Genomic DNA, 14,856 nt, shown 5'->3' with positions numbered 1-14,856 from the left:
GTGTTTGTGCCAAGCCTGATCGTCAACCCATGCCCAGAACTGAGGAATATTTCCAGAGAAGAAACAGTCTCTGGAATTGTCGGCTCATCTAGGAATAGCTCTATGCTGTCTGGAATTTTAGTTCATCTAATTCTTGTTGCTTCCCCAGATATCAGATGTCTTTTAAAATATTCTTTGCAATATATCTTTTTTTTTACTTGCAGTGAGTGTTACGCTGCTATGACCTAATGTATCTTCCATGGAAGTAGGAATCCTCCACCATCAACTCTAATTTCTGGAGCTCCCTAGGGCCTACTTGTTACTCTTTTCTAGCTATACTCATTTTCCTGGTGATTTTGTCCAGTCTCGTGGCTTTAAATATGGGCTACATGGTAACACCAGCCAAGTTTATGTATCCAGCTCAGAACCTCCTCTTAATTCACAGACTCATAGATCTACTTGTGACTTGCCATCTTCACTTGATTACCTCAGAACTATTTTACACTTAATGCCTACAAGTAAACTCCTCTTATCCTGCAGTTTTCTCCCAACTGAGTGACAGGGAACTCTATCCTTCTTGGTGTTCAAACCAAAAATCTCGGAGTAATCCTTGACTCCTCTTTTCTTTCCACATACCACGTCTGATTAGCCAAGAAATCATGTAGGCTCTATTTTCAAAATATGTCCAGAATCAATCAGTTTCTCACCACCTCTTCTACCTTGGTCTAAAACCATCTTCATTTCTCACCCAGATAATTCCCAAAAGCCTGCTAACTAGTCTCCCTGCTTCCACTCCTGCTCAACTAGTCTAATTGTAATACAACTTTCAGAATGGCCCTTTTTATTATGTCCCTCTTTTGGCTTAAACTGCTTAAAAGGCTTCTCTATTAACTCAGAGTGAAATCAAAGATCTTTCTCTCGCTCACGACTCCCTTGCTCCTTTACTTTCTTCAATTGCTCAAATGTTACCTTTGTGAGGCCAAAACAGACACCTCTATTTATAAGTGCAACCCTCATTTCATCAATTCCATACTACTCCTCTTCTGATTTTTGTTCATAGCACTTACTACTATGAAAAACTGCACAAATTTTATTATTTTTTGGTTTATTCCCAGGCTCTCCCTAGTTATTTCCACCTTTTGGAAGCTCTGAGCTTCACTCTTTGGCCTCCTATCCTACGAGATTCAAAATGCAGCAAATGTGAGGGAAAGAGCACCTGCATGGTTTTGCAGGCTTCCTCTCCATTTGTTGTGGCTCCCTCTGTGAGAGTGGGGATTTTTGTCTCTTTTGTTCCCTGAGGTTATCTCCAGGATATGGCATGTAGTAGATGCTCAATAAGCATTTTTGAATAAATAATGTTACAAGATTTTGCAATACAACATTATTATAATAGCATAAAGCAAGTGTTATGGGAACACAGAAGATAGGGCACTAAGTTAGATCTCTGTTAACCAGCATCAAACTTTCATAATTGCTGACTACCTTTCGTACCCACTCACTCCCAAGCATGTACAACCCAGACTAGTCAGGGAGCATTCATACATGTACAAACATGCTAAAAGGAACAATTATCTCTTCCTCACTACCAAATTATTTCAAACATTCTTATTCATTTACCATGAAGAATAGAAAAAGATGGTTTGTAGTGGTAGGATTCAGAAGGCTATTTGGAGTTTTTAATTAGGACCAGCCAAATCCAAGGAAAAGTTAACACATGAACAAGAAAGGACAGAACTTTAAGTAATAAAAGGATGGGGGGCTTCAAACATTCTTTACCATAGAAGATTCCCAAGTAAAAATTAAGGAATTTGAAATAAAATTTCAAGTTATCTTTTCGTACTGGTTAAAGAAAGGAGGATGAACACTAACTCCTTAAAAAAAAAAAAAAAAAATCAGTGGTTATCATGAAAATACTGAGAGCAGGTTTTACCCTATCTAATAAAAGGAAAAGGAAATAGCATGTCCAAAATACACATCAAGGGATCCCTGGGTGGCGCAGCGGTTTGGCGCCTGCCTTTGGCCCAGGGCGCGATCCTGGAGACCCGGGATCGAGTCCCACATCGGGCTCCCTGTGCATGGAGCCTGCTTCTCCCTCTGCCTGTGTCTCTGCCTCTCTCTCTCTCTCTCTCTCTGTGACTATCATAAATAAATAAAAAATACCTTTAAAAAAAAATACATATCAAAGTAGGAAGGAAACTAGAAAATCAGGACTTTACTAAACAGAGATTGTGCATAAGCACGATCATGTGTGTATAAACACTCAGTGTATACAGATACACACAGATATAAACTAAATCTGCTTGCCAAACACACTTCCATAACAACCATCTGTTCTCAGCTACTTGGAATTTTCTCAAATTATCCTTCAAAGAAGGCCATTTTAATTCATTCTCTTTCATGTCAGAGACTCATATAATTTAAACTTTTTTTTCTTAGGGAAAATTTCAAAAATTTTCAACCCAAGTTGCCCCCAACCTCAACCAACTATCTGATTTATTTCTATTTAGGTGGGCAAAAAGGAGAGGCTCTAGCAGGAAGCAAATCACTTTTTAACTAATCAAATATTGACTGAGTGCCATGGAGGGCACAAAAGTAGCATCAAACAAGATGGTCAGTCTTAGGGGCTTATGTTCATGCAGGGAAAGCAACATAAAACATTTTTCTTAGAAATGTCTCAGGGTTAATTCTAATTGGCATGACAGTAATTCTAAGTCCATAAGCATGCAGAAAGCAAGAACAACTTGGATTTCACAGAATAGGTGAGGTTTTAGTGGGGACCTAAGGAATGGTGGTTTATAAGAAGACAAGAAGGAAGGAAAGCTGAAGTGAACCCAAGGATTAAAGAATGAGTCCACAGGAAAACAGGATGCATATACTGTACTAAGTATACTAAGAATACTAAGTAAACAGTCTTGGTAGAACAAAAGCATTACATTGAATGAGGAAGGGAAATAAATGAGGGTAAATAGGTAGTGTGCAGCCACATTTTTTAAAAAATCAGGTGAAGTGAGAGGCACCTGGTCAGTTAGGCATCCAACTCATGATCTCAGCTCAGGTCTTAATCTCAGGGTCATGAGTTCAAATCCCATGTTGGGCTCCATGCTGGGCATGGAGACTACTTAGGAAAAAAAAATCAGGCAGGAATTTTGACTTAATATAGGAGTTAAGAAGCAACCACCCTAGAGTGCAGAGCAGTCCGCCCATAGCTCAGGAGAACTAAGGGGATTCCTGGGGAAGGAAACAACCTGGCTCAGCTTGCCGGGCACAGCACAAAGCCAGACGAAACAGAAGGTGCTGACTGCAGAGACACAGAATGAGGCACAGGAGGGCACAGGGAATTTAATTAAAATTAAAGTCCTCTGTTTTAAAAGGCAAAATCATACAAACTGCACAAACCACAGGAGGCAGGAACTGAGACAGCCTTGTAAAAATCTATATACTGGAAATTTACAACTACTACAAAAGTTTGTCTCTGTTCCAGGCACCAACATCCATTTGACAAAGAATAAGAAAGCAGAATCACAGTCAGGATGGACACCTACTTCCTGCCCCAGAATCCCATATCCCAATCAGGAGACTGTCCTCTATACTCCAAAGCAGGTTGGTGCTACCCTGCCAGTCCTGGGCTACAGTGAATCATGTGTAAAGATGTTTTTAGCAACTCTCCACTAGGTAACTAATGCTGAGGCTGCACTCTGGGGCTGGGCCAGGGGCCAGGAGCCACAGCATCAGACACAGCATGCTAATAAGACAGTGCACAGAAACGCGAGGGGGAGCAGCAGGCCTTTTTGGTGTTGACTCCACACCCTTCTCTGCCCTGAGCCGAAACCAGCAAGCAGGCAGACACCCAGCCGAATGGCCTCGAGAGAAGGACACAAAAAAAAGCCTTAACTTCCTCAACTGATTTTCTGTGCCACGGGGCGCTGAGGATTGTCTGGAATCCTAGATGAGATTCATGGCTTTCAAACTGTGCAGCAGCCTGGGAAATCTTTGTTCAAACCTCACCAGGAAGTCCCAAATGTAAACCAGATGCAAGTGCAACATGCAGCAGCAGCTAGTAGGGCTCTGCTAAGCACTGCCTTTGAAACCTGCTCGGCCCCCTACAGGCTGTCCTAGCTGTCCTGCAGGCTAGGCCCCCGCCTGGGGTGCAGGGGCCAGATAGCCAGATCGCCAAGCTTGCCAAACCCCGTATCAGGCTTCTTTTGGCCTTAGTAACAACTTTTAAGGCATAATTAATGCAAATTCAGATTCTATCTTATGTTTTACCACAGATTAGCTCTCTTTTTGTTGTTCCCTGAAGAGAATAAAAAGAGCCTTGTTAAGATATGTAGAATTTCCTGAATTATTTCTATCAGATGAGCTAACACTGCCCTTCAGGTACCATGGAAGAAGTCATAACAGCAGCTGAAATATAGTTAATGGTGGGCTAAATAGCTACTAGGAGAAAATAAATTCCCCCGTAGTGTTTTAACTATCAAACCCACCATAACCTCTCCAAGGAAGGGACAACCGCTCTGGAGTAATAGAATCCTATCGCCTCATAGCAGTCTTGCAAGGACTACCCTTGACTCTCTGCTTGAAGAGTACTGCATTGACAGAACATCAAATCACTATTCCTATTAAATGCTGTGTTCATTGCCTGTCACTCCTGGCAGAGAGATCCGAAATCAACTCTTACATGCTAGTCACTGGTCAGCTGCTGCCAGGTTATCCCAGGACCAGGATGCTTCCGTGACGTTCCTTGACTATGACCCCTGCTCCTAGCTACTTTCCATGCAAACTCAGGATGAAAGGATACGTGAAATTATGTGAGGATGCTTTAAGCTGGAGGCAAGGTGGTTTAAACAGATAAAGTATTCTCACTGCAGTAAGCTGTCCTAGCGCCCGGGAGGAAGGACAGGTATTTGTGCTCTGCTGCGCACGCAGAGCGTGAACTCTGCCAAGTCAGCGACAGTGACTCCGTAACAACAGCCAGGCTGTGTCCCAGAACCTGCTGCTGCCAATGATGCTCCTCCTATCTGCACAGCCTCTATCTTCTTTTCCTTCTAATGTCTTCTCTGTCAGCTCCTTGGCACAGACCTTTTCAACATTTACCTCTCTTCCTTCTAGCATCTGGATATCAGGTCCCTCTTTCCCCTTGAAACCGCTGCCAATGGAAATCCTTAAAGCACAAAGAGGGCCATCTTGCTTCTCTGCTTAAACCCTCACTCAGTGCCCCCACGCCACCCCCATTATTTGATCTTCACTATAAAGACCAAATACTTTAGCTAATATCTAGGGATTGTAAAATGTGACTCTTCCTACCACTCAGGGGCTCACCTCCGACCACTCTTCAGATCACCCCCAATACCCAGCTGAGCTTGTCTGTCTATCATGCCTAGTTCATGATGGAAATGCCTCTCCTAAAATCCTGACCTCCTCTCTTCCTATCCACTCCCCCTTCTGTGTAGCCACTGTATCTAGCACATTCTTTTTTTTTTTTTTTTTTCAGAGAGAAAAAGAGCACATGAGCAGTGGGAGAGGGGTAGACAGAGAAGGAGAGAGGGAATCTTAAGCAGGCCCCACACCCAGTGTGGATCCCAACAAAGGGCTCGATCTCACAACCCTAAGATCATAACCTAAGACAAAATCAAGAGTAAGACACTTAACTGACTGATTCACTGAGAAGGCCCCCTTCCTTTATAAGATTTTATTTTTAACTAATCCCTACACCCAACGTGGTGCTTAAACCTACAACCTCGAGGTCAAGTCACATGATCTACCGAGACTGAGCCAGCCAGGCACCCCTCTAGCACATTCTTCTAAGGCTACACTTATCACAGTGTTACACAGCCATATACCTCCGCTCCTTAGAGCCAGGAACCATGCCTTGACACTTATCCTTGTATCCTAGGACCTGGCCTTGCAAGGACTGTTAATACACATTTATTGATGTCAAGTTCCAACTGTAATTACTACTGCATGTGATTTCATTCACTGAATGGCTATTTAGTATGTATCAGACTTCTATATTCTAATGAGAGAGACAAAGAAAATGAAATCAGAAATCAGAGCACAATTATTAGTTGTGTTACAATGCTATGAAGGAAACAAATAAGGAGTGAAATTCAGAATCACTAGGATCAGGGAGCAGGGATCTACTTTAAACAAAAAAGTCAGGAAAGACCTCTGGGGAGAAATCATCTTAGCTTAAAAGATGGAGAACCAAGCCATGTAATGCATGTGGAGAAGAGCATAACAAGGAAAGGGACAATATGGGCGAAGTCCAAGAGGTGGGAGAGATCTGCTAACTCAAGGCCAGGGAGCAGGGAGAGGGTCGCTGCTATGCCAAACAAATGTGATGCCATGGGAGAATCCTGCTGGGCATGGCAGGAGATGAACTTCATCCTAAGTGGAAGAGGAAGCCAAATGAAGATTATAAGCAGCGGCTATAATGACCTAATTCAGCTTCAGCAAAGAGCCACAGAACAGGTGTGTCAAGCAGGCCAAAATGACTTAGGCCGGCACCCTAATCCAAAGACTGTACCTCTGCCTGCCAAGCCAGGGTAGACGCCGAGAGGGCAGATGTTCGGCCAGCTCCAAGAACAGCGATTGTTTCCCCATCATCATCCACCACTTTGAAGTCCAGATCCTCGTTGTATTTTCTGCGCTTCACCTGCCGTCCTGAGCGTCGTTTCTGCAGGGCAAACACACCCATCAGAGAGATGCTGTGTGAGTCAAATGCAAAAGCTTGCATGAGAAAGAATATACTCATCTACACTCACTAACATGGACGGGAGGCCTTTCCTATTTTACAAAAGAAATCTTCCTAGAACACAACTCTTTTAAGAATTAAATTCACTCAAAATGAAATCTAGCTGAGGGAGGAGATCCAAATTGCCAAGATGCCCTGAGAAGAACGTATAGTCTCAGAATCCAGTGAGATGTTTTGTTCATCAGTGACAGTGACTTTTTTTCTCCCTTCTGGAATCAGCTTCTATTCTAGTACAACAGGGATAGGAAATAAACTCCAGTATCTTTCAGATCTCTTCCAGCTGGAAGCTCTGATTTTGGGGTAATATGACAATTGTTTTGGTTTTGGTCATATTCACCATACTTAACCATATATTCTTAAAATACTAAGTCATACTAGTTTTATAGGACTTACTTTGAGAATCTCATACCACTCCTTGAAATGCAAGGAGACATCTTTAAGTGTGACAAAACAAGATTCATGAGTCACCATCTGTGGACTCATCTATAATTAAGTAACTTGTGACCTTTTAGAAAGACAACATTCTACAACAAACCAGCCCAGTGGCTTTCCTCAAACAGGAAAGCACATGGTTCATCCCATGTATACATCATATCCAAGCAGCAGAAACACTTCTGGGAACCATTCACCAGCTGGTTCTTTCTCCAATACTTCAACCTTAAGAAGCAAAAACAAAAGCCAAACACTACCTCACTTATTTTAAAAAAACATACATTCTGTTCCCACCATTTCTTCCCTAGGTCACCTCTATGACATTTAATTTTACATGAGGGATCACATACAAAAACCTGCCCCCCAACCCCATGTACAGATCATCATCCTGGAAACACTCAAACTCCAGCTAACTCCCATCGGTCCGATATACCTCCTGCTCTGCCCATCAGGACACCTGACAGTCACTAGCCTGAGTTCAAAGGCAGTGAGGGGGGTGTCTCTGCCCTGACACCTAGACACTACTGCTTATTACCACTGTGACATTAGAAGTTAACACCTTCCTACAATAACACCCTTCCTAGGAATCTCTGAGGGTTCAGAGGATACGTGAAAGAAAGTACAGCAGTTAGATGATTTTACATGATCCCTTTGCAGCAGCATAGCCCAGAGAAACTGTTGTGACTATCAGAGGAAATAACACTTTCAAATATCAGAACTCCTATCCAAGACAGGTTGCCTCAACTTAGGAAAAAATCCCTACCAATGTCATGGGCTCACTTAGGAATAGTTCTAGAAATCTCACTCAGGTGAGAAACTCCTTGTTTCCATATTTGGCCATACTTCCTTAGCTATTTTGGCAAAATGAATACATACATCTCTGACTTTTCCAGCATCTGGGATTATGAAAATGTCCTTATGCAAACTGGCTCAGCACTCTGAGCCCTAAAAGCATTACCTACATGGCAAGTCAGGCCCCCCAAGCCCTACCCAGAGTGCCCCACAATTCCATTTTCCATATTCATTCTTTCTGCAGCCTAATATCATGATATTTCCCAAGAAGGAAGCAAACACCACTAAAAAACCTTGGGAGATCATTAATGTAAGGATTAGGATACTAGGGGAAAAAGCCTGTGATCTTTGGTGCTCACCCACCCAACAGTAAAGGCCAGCCCAAGGCTGTGCATAAGGAGTGTGGGCTAGAGATGGAGAAAGAAGGGCAAGGCAACAGGACCCGTGTCAGCCATAACTTCCAGCAGGGCTCCCGGTCACAGCTGTACCTGGCTGTCTGCAGACTCAGTGGACTCCTCAGGACTCCGCAGGGATGAGTTCGGCAGGCCCTGATCCAGCTCTAAACTCTCCACTGTGGTTTCACTTTTCCTCTTTCCTTTCTTCTTTCTCTCCACTGGGGTTGGTCCTTGCTCCTTGCTACAAGGAGAAATTCAGAATTAAAACTCTTGGGCAGTTTTAAAAACTAAGAGTTCTCACATGATCAAAGTTATGATAGCACATCCTGGAATTCTTATCCTAGGGTAGGCTTTAATGGGGAATCTACAAGACTCTTCCCAGAACTACACAGAAATATGGGAAGAAATATCTACATGGCTTGATGCAGAATTCACTTTTTTACGTTCCTATCATGGCTACTATGGCTATGATTAATGTGGTAAGAAATAAAATAATATTAACATCTCCAAAAACCTTACTTTTGGTTTACATAAATGTCTTGTCTAGTAAGTTTAATTGCTAGATATTAAGAAGCAATAAATTTCAATCTCCCTTTTAAGTTACATGAGAAGAGACATCTCCATAATCTGTCACCATCCTCTACTGAAAATATTCTATATAAGACTTGGAGTAAGTACTAGGAACTCAAAAATGAAAACAATACTGTCCCTGCCCTTGACAAGGTTATAGTTATGAAAACCTTACAAGCCACCTAGAGCCATAGCCAGGGTAGTAGTCTAATGCCTCCTGAGAGAGGTGAAGATAGGCAAAGGCTATCCATCTGCTAAGATGGCAACATCTCTAAGAAGCTTTTCTTGACCCTCCTAGCTGATAAAGTCTCTTTTCTATGTTCCCAAAGCACCTCAGCTGTGCTTTGCTTATGGTACTCAAACTCTGATCTTTCACCAAAGTTAGGCACTAATTATAATGTCAGTCTTGGAACCACAGTGCCTGGATCCTATGTAGCTGCTCCATAAACATTTGCAAGTGGATGAGTACTTTACACTTCTCTGATCTCTCCTACTAGATTCTAAGTTCCTAGAGGATACTATGTACTTGATTAAAGTTTGCATTCCTCACAGTAAGTAATTTTATGCCTTATACGTAGTAAATATCCAATAAATACTTACTGAATAGATGGATGCATCAAGATCACTCACCACTGGGGAGATTTGGGAAAATACAACTGAGCAAGGATGTACATGGAATAGTAATTATAACAGTAGTAGTAATAATCATTATAGCTACTAGTTATATAGCACATACTACATACAGGCTTAGCTCTCCAAGTCTCTCACATGGATTATCCCATTTAGTCTTCACTTCAATCTTATAAGGCAGATAGTATTACTATCCTCATTTTATCACGAGGCACAGTGAGGGTCAGTTAGATTTTCAGGGTAAATATGCCTAGTAAATGATGAAGAAAGGATCTGAACCCAAGGCAAGCTCAACCACCCTGGCATTCTTGGGGAATGGAAGTATATTAAGTGCACATTTATTAAAGGATAGTCTGCATGGCTGGATGACAAGGTAAGTGGACAGAATCACTAAGTAATGGAGCCACAAAGAAATTGGTATACACCAAGTCATACAGTTTTGACTTCATTCTGTGTGACAAAGGCCAGATGGCAAGCCCAGACAGGAGGGAACGAAGACCCAGGCTAAATACAATCAATGAAAACTCAAAGGTGAAAATCATTTAAAACTCCAGCAGATAGGGACACCTGGGTGGCTCAGCAGTTGAGCATATGCCTTTGGCTCAGGACGTGATACTGGAGTCCTGGGATTGAGTCCCATGTTGGGCTTCCTGCATGGAGTATGCTTTTCCCTCTGCCTACGTCTCTGCCTCTCTCTCTCTCTCTCTCTCTCTCTGTGTTTTTCATGAATGAATAAATAAAATCTTAAAAAAAAAATCCAGCAGATATGCAACCAGTAAGTCTGAACAAGGGACAGAATATGGAAGATGAGCAAAGAGCCAAAATTACTAGCATTTTCTAACAGGTGAGTTATCGGAAGGTGTACAGAAAGAGAGGAAAACAGATGACCTTATTTAGAGAAGGGAGACCCAGCATGATGAACTTTTGTTAGGAATACCAACCAGCGCTAACTGCTAAAACTGGCCTGCCTCTCTCTTGAACACACTTCACTACTCATGGACCTTTAATCAGGTCAACAAACAGCATATCCTTGATTCTTTGGGCTGAAGACTGGCTTGCCTACCTATCAAGGAAGTTCTTTATGAAAATTATTTTGGTCCAACCTGAGGAAATGAGATTCAAGGGATCTTGCCATTTTAGAGGACTATAATTTTAATAAGGGACTTGTATTCTCAAATACAGAGGAAAAAGCAAAAGTTCTACTTATCAGTTGAGGACAGGAAACATGGTGAAACAGTTTATAAAGATGCTAAATTTTTGTAGGAATATTTATCTCATATTATACAGTTCCTCACTAAGAAAACTGTATAGCAATTTATATTCTATAAAGCACTTGCATGCTCTATGTATCATTTCACTGTTAACAACCAGAATCCCACCAGGGATTCAGGGCATACAGATGAACCTCATATTCCAGATGAAGAAGTAGTTTTAAAAGCAGCAAAGGTCTCAAAGTCAGCAGCAGAACAGGAGCAGAGGCCCACACTCAGCTCATCTGACTCACAGTCTGTTGCTTTTAACACCATATCATGTTTTCTCCTATTTTTTTTTTTAACCCCAGTCTCCCTTTTAATGAATGTAAAAACTTCAAATCTCCTTTAATGTTATTTGAATCTCAAAATAATGACCAAAAGAATTAACAATCAAATATTCCAACGACCCAAATACAGAAAAATAAATCTACAGATCTATAGCTGTTGACGGTTTTTTTAAATAGGATCTCTTAACAGAAGAAGGTTTGTGCTTAATTTTTTGGACACAAATTTAAAGATAGCTGATTAATATACTAAGAATCACCATAATAATCACATGCTCAGGGCTCCGTTTAATCTTCTATAAAATCTGAAATCCTTTCTCCCAACAACTGAAATTAATTTATCCATCTACTAAATATAACTTCACTATATTAGAAAACTTTGTCCATATGTTTAATCTTCATTATATGTATATTTATATATATACACTCAGAACTAAACTCACACTCCAAGTCAAACCTGAACCAAGCTCGTCATAATTAAAGAACCAGAACCTCCTCTATATATGAATCTTTACTACAAGACATAATATATATATGTGTGTGTGTGTATATGTATATATGTGTGTGTTTATGTGTGTGTGTGTGTATATATATATATATATATATATATATATATATATATATAGTCTTCCATTTTTCAGAATCACATTAAGCAATGAGTATAAGGGAGAGTCACTAAGGCACTTTCAAAGTAAAGCCTAGAACACTACAAGATTTTCCTGGCCAGAAGCTGGGGCCAGTGTGGAGCAGAGGGAACATCTTCTCAAATATATGTTGGTAAAATAGGAAAATGACTGGTAAAACCTGCTTGCCTATGTGGGTAAGTAAGAAGATACTCTAGCTGGGAAATTTTCAAAGTGATTTTCTGTAGGTTATCTTTGGCAACAGAATCAAGTTTGAGGTCCAAAAATTCTTCTTAGAGTTCCTCTGATAAAGACAAATATCAGGAAGAAAAGATTCTTTGTAAGCTTATAAATGGGATTTTCAGATAGGACACAAGAAAATATCACCAAATTCATTCTCTAGGAAGATTAGGTGAGATGTGTTTTCTCCTTCTGTGGAATAACTTTTGTAAACTTTATGATTGAGAGTTTTATCAAATGAAGACAACCTCCAAACTGCTCTTTCTATAGATGGATTTGGTCCATGGATGCTTTTTTGCTCTGTGAAGCCCCAGGTTCTTCAAAAATAGTGGTCAAGGGACACTTAGGTGGCTCAGTGGTTCAACACCTGCCATTGGCTCAGGTCATCATCCCTGGGTCCTGGGATCTAGTCCTGAATCAGGATCCCTGCAGGGAGCCTGCTTCTCCCTCTGCCTATGTCTCTGTCTCTCTCTGTGTCTCTCATGAATAAAAAAATAAAATCTCAAAAAAAAAAAAAAAAACACACAAAAAACAGTAGTCAAATAACATGTAACAAAACTATGTATGTATACACCCCTTGATCTAGCAATTCCATTTATAGGAATATACTCTAAAGATACACCTCCAACAATATGAAAATATATACAAGTGAGGTTAGTCACTGAAGCATCATTTGGTAATTGCAAATTAAGAAAAACTATCTACATGATGAAACAAAGTGAACAAATTCAGATACCTACAGGAGAGTACTATACAGCTATAAAAATAATTAAGAACCTCCACACTGGGGATCCCTGGGTGGCGCAGCGGTTTGGCGCCTGCCTTTGGCCCGGGGCGCGATCCTGGAGACCCAGGATCGAATCCCACATCAGGCTCCCGGTGCATGGAGCCTGCTTCTTCCTCCGCCTGCGTCTCTGCCTCTCTCTCTCTCTCTGTGACTATCATAAATAAATGAAAGTTTAAAAAAAAAAAAAAAAAAAAGAACCTCCACACTGATGTGGGATGATTTCTCAGATACACTACCAAGTATGAAAAGCTAAGTGCAAAAGGGTGTATCATGCTATGTTTTGTGGAAGAATAAAGGGAAAATAAGAAAACATGCATATACCTATTTGTATTTTTAAAAGAAGGGCACCTGGGTGGCTTGGTTGGTTAAGTGTCTGACTCAATTTCAGCTCAGGTCATGATCTCAGGGTTGTGAGATGGAGCCCGGCGTTGGGAGTGGAGCCTGCTTAAGATTCTCTCTCTCCCAGGGTGCCTGGATGGTTCTGTCAGTTAAGCAGCTGACCCTTGATTTCAGGTCAGGTCATGATCTCTGGGTCCTGGGACCAAGCACCTTGCCAGGCTCCACACTCAACAGAAAGTCTGCTTAAGGCTCTCCCTCTGTCCCTCCCTACCATGTTCAGAAGCTCTCTCCCTCTCAAATAAATAAATCTTAAAAAAAGAAAAAAAAATTCTTCCTCTCTCCCTCTAAAAAATAAATTAATTAAATTATTTAAATAAATAAAAAGAATCAAAGGACGGATAAACTAAAAAACAATGGTTATCCATAAGGGATAGGTGGAGGGAATGGATTGGAAGGGATACAAAAAATGCATAATACTTCTCTGAAAGTAACTTTTGATAAAGATTTGACTTTTGGAAGCATGTTTAAGTTCTACATATTAAAAAATAAAAAATTAAAGATGAAAACAAGCTTAAACAAATTAATCCAAATGTCCTCTCCCTTCCTCCACATTGAATGGAGGAGGAAAATCTCATTAATTTATGAACACAATAGTTGACCCCTTAGCAATACAGGGGTTAGGAGTACTGACTCCCCATACATTGAAAAATCCTTGTGTAACATTTGACTCCTTAAAAACTTCTAGTTTTTACTAGAAGCCTACTGCTTCTACTAGTAGCCTACTGCTGACCAGAAGCCTTACTGCAATTAACACATATTCTCTATGTTATATGTATTATATACTGTACTCTTACAACAAAGTGAGCTATAGAAAATGTTACTAATAAAATTTTAAAGAAATTTACAGGGATCCCTGGGTGGCACAGCGGTTTGGCGCCTGCCTTTGGCCCAGGGCGCGATCCTGGAGACCCGGGATCGAATCCCACATCAGGCTCCCGGTGCATGGAGCCTGCTTCTCCCTCCGCCTGTGTCTCTGCCTCTCTCTCTCTCTCTCTGTGACTATCATAAATAAATAAAAAATTTAAAAAAAAAAAAAAAAAAAAAAGAAATTTACAGTACTGTATTATACTAATTGGGAAAAATCTGCATATAAGTAGACCCATGCAATTCAAACCTATGTTGTTTAAGGGTCAACTATATTAGCTTATATACTTTCAGCCTTAGGAGCAGTGAAAAAATCCTAAACTTTTTGGTAGGCATATAGGTGAAGTAATTTTGAAACATTTTAGATGTGATATAGATTAAGCAAATGAGTAAATGTGTTGATGTGAGGAGCCGGGGTTCTCACTGAGGGAGGAGGAAGATGTAAATATGAACTGTTGTAAGGAAAAGAAGATAACAGGAGATGATAATAGTGGACCTACATCAGAAGCACCAGCATAGACTCAGGTTTTCTAAAATAAGTATATATATATGAACACATGCATATAAGTGTGCACCCATGTATTATGAATATATTATATGTGTGGGCATATATGTGTTATGTGCATATGTGCATATACACATATATACACACACACACACACACACATATATATATATGCATTTCTATGTGTGTTTTCCCTTGCTCTGACAACTCAAAGAGCCAAAAAGTGAAGATGCCTGATTAGCAATGTGCAGACCCAGCACTCAGATCTTGGTTACTAATACCAAAGTTCCTTAGAGAAATGACTGATTCTAAGGTTAAAGTAGGGAAGATAGAAGATGAGTCTGAAACA

At 40.6% G+C, this 14,856-nt stretch overlaps 1 protein-coding gene across 3 annotated transcripts in view; it reads right to left on the bottom strand.

The window, feature by feature from the left end:
- CHD6 (chromodomain helicase DNA binding protein 6) overlaps positions 1-14,856 on the bottom strand; it is a 176,518-nt gene that overhangs the window by 108,941 nt on the left and 52,721 nt on the right. For all 3 annotated transcript variants that reach the window (XM_041732424.1, XM_041732422.1, XM_041732423.1), the window contains 2 exons: positions 8,446-8,593; positions 6,506-6,655 (listed from right to left, as the gene is read on the bottom strand). In XM_041732424.1, coding sequence (XP_041588358.1) covers positions 6,506-6,655; positions 8,446-8,593 — 298 coding nt within the window. The remainder of the gene's footprint in view (positions 1-6,505; positions 6,656-8,445; positions 8,594-14,856) is intronic.

The sequence above is a fragment of the Vulpes lagopus genome, chromosome 18 (genome assembly GCF_018345385.1).
Source record: "Vulpes lagopus strain Blue_001 chromosome 18, ASM1834538v1, whole genome shotgun sequence".
In the NCBI taxonomy this organism is placed as follows: domain Eukaryota; kingdom Metazoa; phylum Chordata; class Mammalia; order Carnivora; family Canidae; genus Vulpes; species Vulpes lagopus.
Note: the sequence above shows the minus strand (reverse complement) of the source record. Positions and strands in the feature narration are given on the sequence as shown.